We start from the raw sequence: 18885 nt of genomic DNA, 5'->3' as shown, positions 1-18885 counted from the left end.
TTCACGGGGTTGCTCAAATACACGCGCTCAGAGCCCACGTAACCGGATTCATTTTGCTTCGGCCAAATGGAGCAACAAAACTCCGGACGCAAGGACTTTTTTTTTTTTTGCAAATCTGATATTGGGAAGAGTTTGGGCTGGATCTTGTTAGCGGCACTTGCTGATTGTATTTTTGTATATATTTTTGAATATATTTTTTTATATATGTAAACGGAAAAAGGACCGTTTGTTACATGTTCCAAATAGGCATATTGGTAGTGTATTTATTCATAAATTGTACAGTGACATTGGGTCAAATTAGGCACATAGTGAGTGTGAGAGGTGAGTAATAATAACCCACTGAGAAATGAGTAAAACCTTTCAAAGGATTCTTTAATACCATCCGAAATGTCGGAAACATTCCTTTTTTATAGGAGAAATTACATTGTTGACGGTCCCTAATTCTCCGTACATTGGTCTCGCGTATTCGCAGTAGTCTACGTTTAAGAGCACGTACATTATGTTGTTGACGGTCCCTATTAATCAGTGCATTGGCCTCGTGCAGTCGTGGTAATAATCGATGCTTAAAAGGACGTACAATCCATTGTTGACGGTCCCTAAGCCTGAGCCCATTGGCCTACCGTGTTAGCGGCAATAATCGCGCACTACAAAACAACGTTACGGCTGGCTTGACTGGCATTTTGCGGATGACGGCTCACTTGACCGCAGTCGTAAAACTGGCTCATGCGCAAAAGCTGCGTCTCAAACCCACCTCCACGCGCTCCTTCACAAGGGGGGGCTGGCCAAGGAGGGAGAGCAAGCTGAGCGACGGAAAGCGTTTTTGTGCCGCTTGGTGTGAGCCCGGCGTAACGATATGTGAATCCTCTTTCACCGCCAATCACAGAACAGTACGTGTAGGATACTGCACAGGGATTGGACCACCCACAGACCATCCCGCCCCCTGGTTCGGAGGCGGAAGCGACCCGCGCGCTCACATGGATCACATGATCCACATGGATCACATGATCCCTCTGACACTTTCTGCACAGCCCTTAGTGAGCACAGCCGGAGCAGGAAATGGAGCAGGCGGCCGTGTTCGGAGGAGTGGAGGGGTAAGAGACTCTGAGGTTTGTGTGTGTCCACCGGACCCTGTGCTCCATCACCGGACAATACATTCTAGAATATAGACACGATGACAATACTTTACACATTCAGCGTTTTCATTCATTGTGTAGCCTTATGACGAAAGTCCACTTCAGATTTATTACGTGTGATCATGTGACTTCTCACTTTGACTGGACAGTAATAAAAGCCATAACAATATAAGCTGACTTTGGACTTAGCGCTCTGACATTTATACTCGGACTGAGAGTTTTTACTGCAGCTCTTCAGACAATAACAGCAAAATCACAGTGCGCTGGGTGAAGACCGGGGGGGGGGGGCTGTTGCCTCTACCTACCTTCAATTATATTTTAGAAGATACTTATAAACATTGTTTTTAACTTAAAAAAGAAAGTTATCTTAGAGGCATTTAATATTATTATTTTATGTAGAATATATTCAAAACTTACTGTTAAGTTTTATTCAACGAAAAAATGAATAATTTCTGTAAGTGTAACGATAGTCACTATACATATTTGTGTTTTGCACCAACAGAACCAGAACAAAGGCAGGAGGTGTTTCCTCTTTGATTTCATGAACAGTTTTAGTCCCAGACCTGCTATGGTTTCATTATGAGCCTCAGAGTCACAGGTTTAAACCCGTATAAACATCAGACAAATGATCCGCTCAGAAATAAAGTGGAGCTCCTCCTGTAGCACCTGGAGCTCCTCCTCCTGTAGCACCTGGAGCTCCTCCTGTAGCACCTGGAGCTCCTCCTGTAGCACCTGGAGCTCCTCCTCCTGTAGCACCTGGAGCTCCTCCTGTAACACCTGGAGCTCCTCCTCCTGTAGCACCTGGAGCTCCTCCTCCTGTAGCACCTGGAGCTCCACCTGTAGCACCTGGAGCTCCTCCTGTAACACCTGGAGCTCCTCCTGTAACACCTGGAGCTCCTCCTCCTGTAGCACCTGGAGCTCCTCCTGTAACACCTGGAGCTCCTCCTGTAGCACCTGGAGCTCCTCCTCCTGTAACACCTGGAGCTCCTCCTGTAGCACCTGGAGCTCCTCCTCCTGTAGCACCTGGAGCTCCTCCTGTAACACCTGGAGCTCCTCCTGTAGCACCTGGAGCTCCTCCTGTAGCACCTGGAGCTCCTCCTCCTGTAGCACCTGGAGCTCCTCCTGTAGCACCTGGAGCTCCTCCTGTAGCACCTGGAGCTCCTCCTCCTGTAGCACCTGGAGCTTCTCCTGTAACACCTGGAGCTCCTCCTGTAGCACCTGGAGCTCCTCCTGTAGCACCTGGAGCTCCTCCTCCTGTAGCACCTGGAGCTCCTCCTGTAACACCTGGAGCTCCTCCTGTAGCACCTGGAACTCCTCCCCCTGTAGCACCTGGAGCTCCTCCTGTAGCACCTGGAGCTCCTCCTCCTGTAGCACCTGGAGCTCCTCCTCCTGTAGCACCTGGAGCTCCTCCTCCTGTAGCACCTGGAGCTCCTCCTGTAGCACCTGGAGCTCCTCCTGTAGCACCTGGAGCTCCTCCTCCTGTAGCACCTGGAGCTCCTCCTGTAGCACCTGGAGCTCCTCCTCCTCCTGTAGCACCTGGAGCTCCTCCTGTAGCACCTGGAGCTCCTCCTCCTGTAGCACCTGGAGCTCCTCCTGTAGCACCTGGAGCTCCTCCTCCTGTAGCACCTGGAGCTCCTCCTGTAGCACCTGGAGCTCCTCCTCCTGTAGCACCTGGAGCTCCTCCTCCTGTAGCACCTGGAGCTCCTCCTGTAGCACCTGGAGCTCCTCCTCCTCCTGTAGCACCTGGAGCTCCTCCTCCTGTAACACCTGGAGCTCCTCCTGTAGCACCTGGAGCTCCTCCTGTAGCACCTGGAGCTCCTCCTGTAGCACCTGGAGCTCCTCCTCCTGTAGCACCTGGAGCTCCTCCTCCTGTAGCACCTGGAGCTCCTCCTCCTGTAGCACCTGGAGCTCCTCCTGTAGCACCTGGAGCTCCTCCTTCTGTAGCACCTGGAGCTCCTCCTGTAGCACCTGGAGCTCCTCCTCCTGTAGCACCTGGAGCTCCTCCTGTAGCACCTGGAGCTCCTCCTTCTGTAGCACCTGGAGCTCCTCCTGTAGCACCCGGAGCTCCTCCTGTAGCACCTGGAGCTCCTCCTCTGTTTCCCTCAGTGAATGAATGACGTTCCCCTCTCCTGTCGTAGCTCCTCCTCACGGTCCTGAATCTTCTCTCCATCAAACGTCCACGTCCTGGGACATGTCTGTCCAAGTCAGCGAGGGGTTTTCCCAAAGTGTGAAACAAACAAGCAGCAGCTAAAGCAGATGAGCTTGTTAGCATCGTCATGCTACCTCCAGGAAAGTCCGTTTAGACGTGACTTCTGACTGAAGAAAGTTGTCCCAAGTCCATGAGTTTGACTAAATCCTTTCACCTCCTCTCAGGAAACAACAGAAGCTTCTCCGTCTCTCAAATGAGAAGTTTTTCCTCCGATCGTCCGTGAGCTCAGAGCTGCTCCAACAACGAGCTCCTCGTGTTTGTTTACAGTAGACGCTTCCTCGTCTTTCACCTGTTAAATCTGGCGCTGAGGCCACGCCCATCGGAGAATTATTATTGCGCGTCTCTGATTGGTTGAATTAATGATTGGTTAGATCGCGTGGGCGCTGTTCCTCACCGCCCCAAGCACAAAACTACACATTTATGAGGCTGTTACAGCGGTTACAGCACAAGATGAACCAGGCAGACAAAATGACACCTCCTTCACCTCCGCTCCCCCTCCCTCAGTGTGTAAAACACCTGTACATAAGAAAGTTATGATTTTGCTAAACTTAAAACTTTTTATTTTATTTGCAAAATTGATAGGAGGGGCGGCGCCCACCGCGCATAATGGACCAGCCGCCACTGGTGAAGACTGAAACAAAATCTGTAAAGGAGGATACAGGAGTCCCATGCATTTATTTATTTGGTCGGGACATGTTAATGATCATACATGGATACATGCATGTAAACAGGCCACGCTGGATTGTAGCCTTCGGCTCATTTCCATCCGTCCCCCATTCACATTCTCATTAATCCTGGCCTATTGTACATGTTTTTAGTGGTAGGGGAAACTGGAGTACCCAGAGGAGTATCACTTTTTGGGTTGATTTTGTCAGACACTAGGGTTAGAGATGTTAAAAATCTTTTACCTCTACATGTTTCAGCTGAAACATGACAAAATGAACCCAAAAAGTGATACTATAACACAAGTAGACACAGTGGCCCTCACTTATCAAACTTGCGTACGGTGAAATCAGAGCGTATGTGGGGTGTACGAAAAACTACCGCCTGTTTTGGCATTTATCAATCTGAGCACAAAGTACACCTGGCGTACGGTGCGCTCAGATCCTACACCAGGTCAGGAGGTGGTGCACATGATACACCAGTTTAACTAAAGACGAAACCGCGCTGGAAAACAGTTTGTAGCAGCATGAATTGCATTGCCACGTCGCATATCATCCACATTAGTGATTTAAACATGAAACAAGGCCACAGCGTTAATGTTTATGGGCCGACGACATGCTCCTCCACGCCGAGGGTCGAGCCCAGAGGCTCAGCCCGACCAGAGACCCGGACAGGTTGGTTAGGTTCCGGTTGGCTGTGAGCTCTACGCTCACCTGTTTCCCCCCAGAGGAAAGCTCTGCTCAGGCCTAACGACGCGTAGTTCTGCCCCAGCTCCAGCGCTGAGTCTTTTCGCTGGTTCAGTTCATTTTATTAACCTATTTCTTTTTAGTGAATGTGATCTTGGATTGGCTATAAGGTTAATATGGGTTACTGACAGATTCTTTAATTTTTCTCATGCACAAAAATCTCATATTTGTTGTGTTAAAAACAACTCTTTATCATTTCCTGGTTGGAGAAATGTTCTTTTTTGCCGTGTTTCGTGCGTGCCGTAAAACCTGTGGGTGAGACCTCCTGATTATGAATATTTTTGGGCGTTTCATTCAAATGACGCTGGGATTTCTCCATGGCTTTTACCATCAGATGCTTCTGCGCACGGAAAGATCTGCTCCTCCCCCTCCTCCCAATGGGCTCATTAAACTCGTCATGTGAAGCATCATACAGCACAGATTACCAACGTTCACTTGTAAAGTCACTACTCAGGGCAGCAGGGTTGGGCCGGTTGACTGGGGGTCACTGCCCCCTCCCAGCTGACCCACACTCTGCTTTTTAATGCACCTCACAGAATAGGGCTCTCACTGTCACATAGTCTGCTGTAGATGGTGACAATGAAGTGACTGATTATGAATTAATAGCAACAATAATAATAAAATAATAGTATAATAAATTAACCAATAATGATATAATAGCACAAAATATGAAATAAATTACATTTATTAATCAATCATATAATGTGGTCGTAAATAACATAATCAATAATATTGTGTCCATTAAAAGTACTTAACTAAAAACAAAAAACAACAAGGAACAAATGTTCAGCTTAAGATCGGTGACTCGTTGTTATTGGCAGTGATGGGTATTTGTAATTATGGAGTTTTCTTTCCCCGTCTTGGAACCAGCAGAATGTTGTAACATAAATATTGATGATTGTAAAGTCACTGGAATATGATAAAATGACTTTATGTCATATCTTCTTTGTACAGAGTTAATGAATGTATCTATTTCTTAAGTACGAAAGGGGGGAGGCTCTAACAAGCTGAAGCTTCTGCCGACTCCTTTTGAGCATCACATCCACGTTATTTATGTATCTATTTGGCGATTCACCGACACATGTATCTTTCTTTTGCTGGATTACTGAGCTGAACTCTGCTCCTATGAAGAACTTTGTGGAGCTCAGATGCTCAAATAAAAAAGATGAATTGAATTGAATTGATCTGAGCATAAAGCACAGGTTCATAAATGCCACGTGCACTCTGGCGCATATCGCAAATACACATACAGTGTTTTTGTACGCAATGTTGATAAATGAGGGCCAATGAACGTTCTGAAGTTTACCCAGAGGAGTATCCGGTTACTTTTGTAAAGTTTAGCTTGTCGAGGGAGAGTCAGCTTTCACACTCAGCAGGTTCTTAGTCTTTGACTCAATGCCAGGGATTGTTTGGCTGGAGGTGAAAACATCGAAAGGGTCAAATGTTGTGGGGAAGAATGGGCCTGGTCTTCAGCCTTTTTTATTTTATTGACCTTTATTTAACCAGGATAGTCCCACTGAGATTAAGAATCTCTTTTTCAGGGGAGTCCTGGCCCCAGAGGGGAATCTATTGTACATGTTTTAGTGGTAGGGGAAACCGGAGTACCCGGAGGAAACCTACGCAGACACGGGGAGAACATGCAAACTCCACACAGAAAGGCCCCGTCCAGGTGGGAATGGAACCCACCGTGCCACCGTGCTGCCCAAGCCTTGACCCCTGGTATACATGTTTTAGTGAGGAGTGACTGTTATTGTGGATCATCTGTTTTGTTTCAAGACCTTATTAGAACCTCTGAATCCAGAGAGCGTCGTCCTCCTGCTGTTCCCCTCTCTCTGTCGGAGGTCCTCAGTTCCGTTTCCTGTAGGTCTTAGTGGTGATCAACAGTTCAGTCACGACCAACTCTACTGTTGACTGGTTTTTGTTTGTTTTCTATGTTTCATGTTTCAATATCATCCTGTCATAGATATATATGTTAGTGTGTCCGCTCTTCAGAGGAGTGGCCCAAACACTCCCCTTGGACTGACCCAACCCTCCCTAAGTCACGGAGAGGGCCGGGTCAAATTATTGCAATCATTTAAATGTAAATGTATTCTGGATATCCTGTTGAATATTGAAGCCTATCATGATAGGGCTGCACAATTTCGACAAAAATCCCTAATCACGGTTTTATGGACAAATATTGCGATTCCATTTGTGATTTTGATGTTTTCATTATTATTCATATTTAAAAGCATAAACTGCTAAAATGATGCGTGAAGGAAGTCATGTTACTTGGCTTGATCTGAAACCACTAAACTGGCTGTGTGTCAGCGTCCGCCATGATAAGAAGCCTCCGAATAGGGCTGGGTCCATCTGATATCACCAAGTAAGAAAGAGTCCAGGACCAAAGTAAAGTAGTTTGACCAGGACAAGTGTTAGAGCCGGCCACTCAGCCTTTAACCTTTAACCAGCCTTGATCCACCGTACGGCTGTCAGTTAGGGAGAGGAGCCTTAATGCTAACTATCATAGCTACTTTAGCATAGGGACCTCTGGTGGTCCCTAACCGGTGATTGGGAGCTATGTGCCATCCCATAAGTCACCGCGCCGCTCTGTATCTCTGTCCTGACGGCAGTGGTTTGACTCATTGTTATGGAAACTCAGGCTTTTTATCTGTTGTGTGTGTGTGTGTGTGTGTGTGTGTGTACAGGGGGGGCAGTCACTCGGTGGCTCTGCTGGTCTCTGGAGATGGCACAATTCTGGCGCAGACGGAGGGGCCCTGCAGTAACCACTGGGTATGCCACACTGGGGGGCAGGGGATGGGGCAGGGACTATAGATGGGTTTCAGATGACATCACAGCATTCCACTGGACCCATAATGGACTTTATGGGGAAAAATACCATTTTCACAGCCAAGCAATTCATTGATTAATCGTAAAAATAATCTGTTGATTAATCTTTAACCAAATGAATTGTTAGTTGCAGCCCTTGTGGATCGAGCTGTTGCTTCACAGCAAGAAGGTCCTGGGTTTGAATCCTGGACCGAGCAGTGCCTTTCTGTGTGGAGTGCGAATGTTCTCCCTGAGTCCTTCAGAAGTACTAATACTAATACTAATACTAATACTAATACTAATTACTAGAAATGCATGCAATGGCTGTGCCATTGCGATTGACTGCGGAATTGTGGGAAGCGAAAGCAGAAATTGCATAAACGGTTCAAATTGCATAAATTGCTTAATTTGAATAATCTGATTTGCATTAACGGGTAAAATACATAAATGTCATGTTGCATAAACTTAAGGCTGCATAAACTGGTAAAATGCATCAATTGGTTGATTTGCATAAATTATATAAATTGCATAAATGCTTTCAAATGCATAAATGGGTTAAATTCCATAAAGTGGTTCATTTGCATAAATATATTGCATAAAGCGGAAGCTGAACATGCACAAAGTGCAGAAATAGCAGAAAATGCAGTAAAACATGCAGAAAAGCATGAATTATAAGTCAATGGGAAACATCGCCGATATTTCGGCCGATTGCGGAAAAACCATAAAGTCCCAAAAGTAATAGCAGGATTCTCAACATGCGGAACGTTTTGATGCATGAAGGTGCTGAAAGCTGCAGAAAATCCGGAAAAAGATGGAAGAGTAAAAATACTAAAGAACATGAAAACCACTGACTGTGGAAGGATTCTGCAGTCAATCAATAATAATGGCTTGAACTTGTATTGCGCTTTACAAGGCTGTGTTACCAAGTTTCTCAAACTGTCATCATTATTCATTACCATATTCAGTGGTGGTAAGCTACTATTTTAGCCACAGCTGCCCTAGACGGAAGTGACCCTCCGACCACTACCAGCCACTCGCTCACTCACTGTTCCACTGCACATTTTTAAACTTTGTATTACATCATTGTGCAGGACTTGTAGTTCTGTGCATTCAGTGCCTGTTGGACAGCACACCGGCCGGGATCCAACCCTGGACCTCCTGGCTGTGAAGCACGAGTGCTCACTGCACCACTGTGCAGATCCAGGCCGGTCATAGTGATGACACTCAGGACTCGCCGTCTGATCTCCGCAGTTTCAACGTATTCACTTGAATTTGACCTTTACCTTCCAGAGGAGCTCCATCCGAGTGCTCTGAAATACAAATTGTTTCAATGCACACATGTTAGCACACATCAAATAAATAACACTAAGATAAAAGTCACAAAATGAGTTTCAGGCTGAAGAGCAGTCTGAAAGTTTAACTGATGTGGACATTATTATGTGACTCCTGAAACAACAGAAATAAAGACTTCAGGAGATGACACTGAAACCACGCCATGTTTTCTGTTCTTTCAGTTGGTGGGGGCAGACAAATGCATCGAAGTGATCAACGACATGGTTCAGAGGGCCAAGGTCTCAGCAGGACTAGACCCGGACACCCCTCTGCGCTCACTGGTAACAGCCACTACAATGAAGACTAAAGCTGGGGACACACTAGAGGAGCTGTGTGTGGTGTCAGGATTAGAGCTGGGTACTGTTAAACCATACCAGTCTGGTATCAGAGTTTAGGTATTATCTGTGTCAAAGCAGGTGCTGAAAAAATATCATATCTTCAGAACTTGGATCTAAAGATATAACATATTGAAGCTGAAAACCATCATTAAATGAACTTTCCTTTGACAGTAATAGTGAAAACTCGCACTAATAAAGTCAATCTGCAGCTGAATGTATTTCCCACAGTGGTCGACAGTGTGGGCCTGCAGGAAGGGTTCCTCATGCTCCGGTGTGCGGTTTGTGATGTGCTGTTTGCAGGGCATGTCTCTGAGCGGCGGCGAGCAGGAGGAGGCCATAGACAGACTCATTGCTCAGATGAAGGACAGGTTCCCCAGTCTGAGCCAGCACTACCTGATCACCACAGACGCCGTGGGAGCCATCGCGACGGCAAGCGACAAGGGTCAGACTCAACTCTCCTGTCTGTCGAATCTGCCACCGGTCACAGCTCCGCTGTCCTCAGGGCGGACAAGAGGCCAAATGTCGCGCCATAACTGTTCAAACTAAAAAGTGTGTGTGTGTGTGTGTGTGTGTGTGTGCGTGTGTGTGTGTGTGTGTGTGTGTGTGCACAGGAGGAGTGGTTCTGATCTCAGGGACCGGCTCCAACTGTAAACTGGTGAACCCTGACGGCTCACAGACGGGCTGTGGAGGCTGGGGACACATGATGGGCGACGAGGGCTCAGGTACCGCAGAGACGCTGACCTCCACACTCTCTCTGACCTCCACACTCTCTCTGACCTCCACTGACCTCCACACTCTCTCTGACCTCCACACTCTCTCTGACCTCCACACTCTCTCTGACCTCCACACTCTCTCTGACCTCCACACTCTCTCTGACCTCCACTGACCTCCACACTCTCTCTGACCTCCACTGACCTCCACACTCTCTCTGACCTCCACTGACCTCCACACTCTCTCTGACCTCCACTGACCTCCACACTCTCTCTGACCTCTGACCTCCACACACTCTCTGACCTCCACACTCTCACTGACCTCCACACTCTCTCTGACCTCTGACCTCCACACACAATCGTCCAGACAACATTTTGGATATTATCGTCTAACCCAGGGGTGGTGGACACGCGGCTCTTGGCCTGTTTCCATCTCTACATGAATGAGAGCCTGCATCACCCTGGTTTTGGAGGCGGTGTGTAAAGGTGCCTGTGCAGCCTCACTCACAGCAGGATGTAGTTAAACAACAGGCAGATCGTGGCTCTGGGATCGGCTTCTGTGCTTTTCAGGTTTCTGATCAGCTACTCTTTATTTGATGTAATTTGGCCTCATATTCACAGAAAAAGATCAAAATTAGGAAATGGAAAAAAGCGGAGCTCTTATGCGAAGCGCGACATCGTAATGCGGAAATACACAAAGTCATGACTTTTCTTTCACACGTGACTGAAACTGTAACAGATGCAACTTAAAACAGACTCTCAGTCGTCCAGAGGCTCCTGGTTAAAGTTTATGAACTTTGTGCAGCCGAGAGTGCCTTCTTTGCACAGTCCAGTCAGGACCGAGCGCACAGGCCAGGGGCGGGTCAGACGAGGGGGCTCAGTGGGCAGGGCCCCCCATACAAACACACCCCAGCATCAAAAAAAAGATATAATCTAATTCTGTCTCAGTCAGAGCAGAACAGCAGTCAGTTAATATACATGTATTTCAATCTTGGTGAGGAGATTGTGTTAGTTTTAATGTTTTTCACATTAAAACTAACACAATTATAGAACAAAAAAAGCAAAAGGCATAAAGTTATAATTTATTGTGATTAAATATAACGGTCACATTCTATTTAATCACAATAAACTCCCGCCCCTGAATCTCGCTAATTGTCGGGGCCTTTGTGGCTCTTCACAGGATCAAGGTTGAACATTTGGGCTCTTGGTCTGTGACTAGTGGGCCCCCCCGGTCTAAACGATATATCTCCCACCTCTAGAGTGACCTCTTATTCTTAACCCCATGGAACCAGACTCTGTACGTCACACCATCAGCCACGTAACAACCATCAGCTGTTCAATGAGCGTGTTACCATGACAACGGGCATGGCCCTGTCCATGCACTGACACGCACACACATGCGCACTTCCCTGATGTTACACTGTGGTCATTTCTGTCTCGTGGTTAAATACAAGAGAATATCTTTAAAGGGACTATAGGGAGTTTAAAAATGTTAAAATGATGTATTTTCCTCCCCCTCCATGTTCCTCCATGTCCTCATGTGTAGAATGAGCTCAGACCTGTTCACCACAACTGCCTCTACAATCCTGAACGGTCACTCAGAAATGTGTCACTTCGGCCCGAAATGCCGTCATGCACGAGCTTAATATAGAAGGTGCAGTTACACATATGGCCTGAGGTGGCAGTAGTGAGTATAAAATGGCGAACTTGCATCCAGCCCATTTAAAAAGTGTATTTATTTCTGCTCTAAATAAATGAAAAAGTGAATTAATTTCTGTAATTCAACTTAAAATGTGAAACTAATATCAGATATAGACTCATGCCATGCAAAGTGGCACATGTCAAGCCTTTGTTTTAATTTGGATGATTTTGGCTCACAGCTTGTAAAACCCCCAAATTCAAAATCTCAGATGATTAGAATATTGTGAACGGGTCGACCCGTTCATCGGCTAATGAATCCAAAACAGGTCCCTGAGACTTGAAATGGTCTCAGTGGTTCAGTAGAATTCAGCATCATGGGTTCAGACGGCTGACCTGACAGTTGTGCAGAAAACCATCATTGACAAAAGTCTCAAAAGGTCAGAGCAGAAGGATGTTCTCAAGGTGCTGGATCAAAGCACATTCATAGAAAGTTAAGTGGAAGGAAAAGGTGCACGCGCCGCAGGGATGACCTCCGTCTGGAGAGGACTGTCAGGAAAAGGGACCTTCACAGGGAGTGGACTGAGGCTGGAGTCAGAGCATCAAGAGGCCCCACACACATGGACTTCAAATGTCATATTCCTCTTGTTAAGCCAATCCTTAATTACAAACAACGTCAGAAGCGTCGTACGTGAGCTAAAGAAAGAAAGAGATGCATCTCATTTGGAAACCAAGGTCCCAGAGTCTGAGGAAGAATGGAGAAGCACACAATCCAAGTGTGAGGTCCAGTGTGAAGTTTCCACAGTCTGTGATGATTTGGGGAGCCATGTCTTCTGCTGGTGTTGGTCCACTGTGCTTTAGTATGAGAGAATCGATGGGGCATTGCCAAAAGAAAGATAAGACACGAGACCGAACCATACAAAAGAGCTGAAGGAGCTATTGAAGCATCCACAGGTGAGAGCATCCATGCCACGCCACATTAAGGCCATCATGCAAGTAAAAGGGGCCCAAACCAAGTACTAAGTACGTTTTTATTGACTTCATGTAATATTGTAATCTTCTGAGGCACGCGGTTGGATTCACTCTGACTCTTTTAAGTGGACCTAACATGAGGCTGTGTGAAAACGTCCTCCGTGATCTGTTGTTCTGTTGTTATTGTTCCACATACTCCAACTGTTTCTGGGTTTGGGTTCTGTTTGTCTTGTTCTTTATGCACTACTATTTCATTTGGGTGGGGCTAATACCGTGAGGGCCCTGTAAACGTCCCTGAGCAGAAAGGCTGTTTTTCATGTTGTTTCTTCCTTTAAGGGGTTGCCACGGTGACGCACTCCACACAGCCCTCTCCTCTGTATCCTCAGCTCCGATAATGAAGTATTCTATTTAATATTGATCTGTTTTTCCTCCCAAAGCGTACTGGATCTCCCACATGGCCGTGAAGACAGTGTTTGACGCCAAAGACAAACTGGCCCCGCCCCCTCATGACGTCACACATGTCCGCCGAGCCATGGAGGAATACTTCCAGGTGATTTCCTCAGCAGAGGCGTGTGCTTGAAGACGTGTGCCTGAGTGTCATGTGTGTGTTCTGATCCAGGTGTCCGACCTGATGGGCATGTTGCCGCACCTCTACAGAAACTTCCAGAAGTCTTTCTTTGCTGGTTTCTGTAAGAAGTTAGCTGATGGTGGGTATAGAGCGTGTACCCATGTTCTAATGATGTGTTCTATGAAAACAGACCTCATAAGAATAAGAATAATCATAAGAAACCTGAACTGGCCTTATTATAACACAAATGACTAGTTTGTGCTAAAGTGGTGCAAAAAGCAGGTGCAATTGAGATTTTTGTTTCATAATCACTAAAAGGCCACAGTGTAAATTCAGATTTGTGTCGCTAATGATATAAACATTTTCTTTCTAACGATCAATCCGGTGCTACTCGCTTTCAAATGCATGTGCTAATTTGAAGTAGCATTTATAATTTAGCACCTGCCGAGTAAATCCGGTCCAGTCTCTTCATTACAACAGTGTGCAGGTGAAAGTGCATTCATTTCTGTTATTCAACTTAAACTGTGAAACTAATATATGATCGACTTAAAGGGACTATAAGGAGTTTAAAAATGTTAAACGAAGTCTTTTCCTCCCCCTACATATATACAATATCCTGACCAACACAGAGTTCACTGATAGTTTTTCTTTTTCACATTTGGACCGTATTTGAAGTGAATGATCCTCAGATAGCGTGTGTTGTGTTGCCGTGTGCAGGAGCACAGGCGGGGGATCCTCTCTGTCGACATGTCTTCACTGAGGCCGGCCGTGTCCTGGCCAGACACGTGGAGGCGGTGCTGCCGGCCGCTCACCAGGTACTGCACATGTGCTGTCGTTTACACTACAGGCTCCACTGAAGGCTTTAGATAGTCTTTTATTTATTATTGAGCTCTGTCGGGTCCAAACTTTGCAACCTTATACATGACTGCAAAATGGATGGTGTGCGGGATTTCTTTTCTGTTTTTCCTTTAGGCTTAACCTCCATCCTATGCAGCCCTCTGTATTGATATGCGAAGTCTCCTGCTTGTATCTAAAATGATCAAATGTAAAGTATTTCCTGAGGTTTCCAAAACAATTAAGAACAATATGTCCACTTGAAACACTTCAGACTGAGTTTGCAGTACATTTGACTGGTTAGACCCACTTAAGATCAGCTCTTATTTTCATGTTTGTGTATGTGGCAAGGCGAGGGTTTACTTTGATTTTACTTTAGCTTTAAAATGCCACAACGCCACCCCAGGAGTTTCACCTGGAGATTGAACTAAATACAGACGGACAAAGCACAAGGCACACAGGTTCGTTATGATGTGGAATGACAGGCGGCCAATGTTCATATGACAAAAGATTTCTTTATTTTACTATAAGTTAAGACATCCGTTCATACACTGCTCACAAAAACTTAGGGCACACTCAAAAAACACTTCCTAGATGTCAATCAATTCGATTTTTCGGATGAAAATCTTTATTCATAGTGTAGGGTAATGAGTTGAGAACAAAATAACATAAGAATGATAAATGTAATCAAATTCTCAGCCCCTGGAGGTCTGGATCCAAAATTATAGTCAAAATCAAAGTGACAAATCAGGTCACTGGTTGATCCAGATTCTGTAGAAATTCCTCCAAACGAGTCTGTATCATCCTCAGTCGTGTGTGTGGCCTCCACGTGCCTGAATGCACTCCCTACAACGCCTGGGCAGCTCCTGATGAGACCACGGATGTCCTCCTGAGGGATCTCCTCCCAGACCTGGATTAGAGCATCAGTCAGCTCCTGGACAGTCTGTGGTGCCACGTGGCGTTGATGGATGGACCGAGACATGATGTCCCAGATGTGCTCTATTGGATTTAAGTCTGGGGAACGGGCAGGCCAGTCCAGAACATCAATACCTTCATCATGCAGGACCTGCTGACACACTCTTGCCACATGTGGCCTGGCATTATCAGGCATCAGAAGGAACCCAGGGCCCACAGCACCAGCATATGGTCTTACAATAGGTCTGAGGATCTCATCCCGGTCCCCAATGCCAGTCAGGGAACCTCTGGCTCGCACATGGAGGGCTGTGCGGCCTCCAATGAAATGCCTCCCCAGACCATCACTGACCCACCACCAAACCGGTCATGCTGGATGATGTTGCAGCAGCAGAACGTTCTCCAGGGCGTCTCCAGACTCTGTCACGTCTGTCACATGTGCTCAGGGTGAACCTGCTCTCATCCGTGAAGAGCACAGGGCACCATTGGCCAATCTGCCAATCGCTGTGTTCTCGGGCAAATGCCAATGGGCTGCACGGTGTTGGGCAGTAAGCACCGGCCCAACGCCCTCATACCCCCCTCATACCCCCCTCATACCCCCCTCATACCCCCCTCATACCCCCCTCATACCCCCCTCATACCACCCTCATACCCCCCTCATACCCCCCTCATACCCCCCTCATACCCCCCTCATACCCCCCTCATACCCCCCTCATACCACCCTCATACCCCCCTCATACCCCCCTCATACCCCCCTCACACCCCCCTCACACCCCCCTCACACCCCCCTCATGGAGTGGGTTTCTGACCGTTTGAGGACCAACATGCACATTTGTGGCCCTCTGGAGGTCATTTTGTAGGGCTCGGGCAGTGCTTCTCCTGTTTCTCCGTGCACAAATGAGCAGATAGCGGTCCTGCTGCTGGGTTGTTGACCTCGGTCGCCCCCCCAGGTCTCCTGGTGTACTGGCCTGTCTCCTGGTATCTCCTCCATGCTCTGGACACTGCGCTGGGAGACACAGCAAACCTTCTTGCCACAGCACGAAAGGACGTGCCATTTTGGATGAGCATCACTCCCTGAGCAGCTTCTGTGGGTTGTAGATGCTCCTCATGATGCCTCTAGTGGTGAGAACACTGGACAAATGCAAAAGTGTTCCAAAAATACGGTCCAAAGGATGAAGACAGGGAAATGGTCTGTGGTCACCACCTGCAAAACCATTCCTCTTTTGGAGTGATCTTGCTAATTGCCTCTCATTTCCACCTGTGTCTGTTTCATTTCCACAACACCAAGTGAAACTGATTCACAATAAGCGTGGCTTCCTAACTGGACAGTCTGATATCCCAGAAATGTGACTGACTTGGAGTTACATTGTGTTTTTAGAGTGTGCCCTAAGTTTTTGTGAGCAGTGTATTTGTTTCCATCTCAAAGTGCACAATTACTTACCTTTATGTAACTTGGTACTAATAGTCCATAATTTCAGTTTGTTATCCAGTAGCAGCTTTTCGGTGCTTCAGTAGGCGACACAAATCAACGTAGCAGTCACCATGCATTTACACTCGAGGGGGATGAGCAGCTGTTTCAATGCCTGCAGCAGCACACGTATAAAAGGCGCATTTTAGACACTTTTTAAATAAAGTGACATATCGGTCTTAGATAAAGAGATGAATGTAGAGCCAGTCAATGATGCTGAAGCCTGTGCTTTAATACCCTCTCCATTCCAGATCATCTAAAATCAAATGTCAGCCTACACCAGTAAGCCATAACCAGGACCGTCCCAACTATCGTTACAATGCGCTATGACCAGTCAATCCACATGACCACATGTTGTTTTACTGATGTTTAAGAGTTCTTCTATAACATGTGACACACTGTGGCAGGACAACGCAGGAAAACAAGTACCAAGACCTTTTCCAAATAAATGTGCAAAACCAAACAGAGTGAACTTTGTCTAGTGGGTTCATCCATTGACTGCATGCTTTGTCCACGCCCACTACTCACAGATAAACCTTCCCAAAGTTATTATTGTGTGTGTTTTACCTGCGTTAAGGAGCGTGTGTCACAGAAAAGAAATCATCCCATCATCACCATTTCCATTCGTTCACATCCTCTCGGGGCCAAAAGTCCTGAACTGATGATAGTGGAGTTGATGGTGACACTGTTGTGGTCCTCAGAGTCTGCTGAGTGGAGCTCTGGGGCTGCCCGTCCTGTGTGAGGGCGCTGTGTGGAAGAGCTGGGAGCTACTCAAACCAGGTCAGTGTGTTTCTGATTATGGGCCACTTTGAAAGAATTAATGCCAAGTAATAAAATGTATATCTTTTCCTAAAACGAATGAGAAAGAACTGCTGTATGTACACTCTTGATATGGTTTTGGTATTGATGGGAATCCACACAGTGTCCCATGAAGGTCCACATCATCGGGGCAGAGAGAAAAACCCACTTTGATACAAGTGTGAAATTTGACTCGAAAGCTCTCAAGGTCCTACTCTGTTAGAAAATCTGGAAAACCTCCCTCCTTTAAGTGCATTTTCAAATGTTTGAATTGAAAAGACATCAGATCAATATCTTCATTATCAGAATATTTTATTTATTGTTTTTTTACCTGATACTCCCACCTGAACAGAGCCCCAGGGATGGCCCTAGCCAAGTTGGCGGCCTAGGCAGGATTGAACTTTGGCGCCAAAAATCTGATTAATGGGGTCAGAAACGTGGCCTAGTGAAGTCATGTCATCAGACTAATCCCAGATAATGTATCTGATGTGCAAGGGCTCCGACATCGAGCTGTTTTGTTGGTATGTTACCTTCAAAGTGACTGCTCTCTCTGCGCAGGCTTCACCGAGGTGCTGAGTGCTGTGGCGTCATCGGAGCGCTTCAGAGGTCGTTTCCATGGTTACAGCCTCCTGACCCTACAGCACTCCTCTGCGCTGGGCGGGGCCAGTCTTGGTGCTGAGACAATAGGCTCCTCCCTCTGCATGGACTACTCAGCCAATGCCAAGGTCTTCTACAGACACGCCTTCAGCAGCAACCAATGAGAGCAGACCAACCAGTCACATGACCAGGATATGAATCATGTTGGACCATCATGAGCTGTATATAATCATTCATTCAACTTCTCCAATTCTGCCTTGTGTGCTTTACACTTGTTTACAAACGTTTTGTAATAAATCATTTTTACAAACCACATTACACCTTTTGGTGATTTCGACTTCTGCAACAGAACAATGAACAGTATTTTTGTAAACAGACCTGTGTCGTTACACTTTCCTTTTCCTGCTGCATTGGGGGAGGCAACGGTCTGACAGGTTCAGGACAGTTTTGCAGTTTGACCAATGGGCTTTCAAACTGTGCCTTTTTCCAACGAGGAAGTTGGAAAGAAAAAAAGGGGGAAAAAAAACATTTAAACTGTTATTGTCCAATATAATTACATTTCTAACACCCCAATTCTTCACAAGGCTGGGTACACTGTGTTCCAAATTATCATGCAAATTGTATTTTTGTGTCAAAAAGGTAAAAAAGAAAATATATATATTATATAAATATTTTTTTAATGAAACTCATGGATGGTCTTGTGTCTCTTTGAATCACTGACATTAATCTCAGAGACCTGGGATGATTAGTTTTCAGGTTAAGCCCAGTTAAGAGAAAAACTACTGAAAACGTTCCACATTATTAAGCAGATCATCATTTTCAAGCATTATGGGAAAGAAAAAGGATCTCTCTGCTGATGAAAAGCGTGAAATAGTTGAATGCCTTGGTCTAGGAATGAAAACCTTCGATATTTCATGAAAGATGAAGCGTAATCATCGTACTGATAAGAGATTTGTGGATGATTCAGACACACACAGGTTTGTGCAGATAAAGGCACAATGAGGACGGTTTCTGCCAGACAAACACATCAGATTAAGAGAACAGATGCTACAAAGCAGCATACAGGTATTTGAAGCTGCTGGTGCCTCTGGAGTCTCCTGAACATCAAGGTGTAGGACCCTCCAGAGGCTGCAGTTGTGCATAAACCTTCTATCCGGCC

The 18885-nt window shown here is 46.2% G+C and overlaps 1 protein-coding gene across 1 annotated transcript; it reads left to right on the top strand.

Moving 5' to 3' along the window:
* Positions 1 to 1053: 1053 nt before the first annotated feature.
* On the top strand, positions 1054 to 17907 carry nagk (N-acetylglucosamine kinase). The gene is made up of 10 exons (XM_079580200.1): positions 1054 to 1091; positions 7439 to 7523; positions 9074 to 9172; positions 9530 to 9671; positions 9841 to 9951; positions 12987 to 13099; positions 13169 to 13256; positions 13835 to 13932; positions 17033 to 17111; positions 17688 to 17907. Exons 1-10 carry the CDS (start codon positions 1057 to 1059, stop codon positions 17888 to 17890), a joined length of 1053 nt encoding a protein of 350 aa, XP_079436326.1. The 5' UTR covers positions 1054 to 1056; the 3' UTR covers positions 17891 to 17907.
* The last annotated feature ends 978 nt before the right edge of the window (positions 17908 to 18885 follow it).

Source organism: Gobius niger (assembly GCF_951799975.1).
Source record: "Gobius niger genome assembly, chromosome: 21".
NCBI lineage: Eukaryota > Metazoa > Chordata > Actinopteri > Gobiiformes > Gobiidae > Gobius > Gobius niger.
This window is presented reverse-complemented; position numbering and strand designations above follow the sequence as displayed.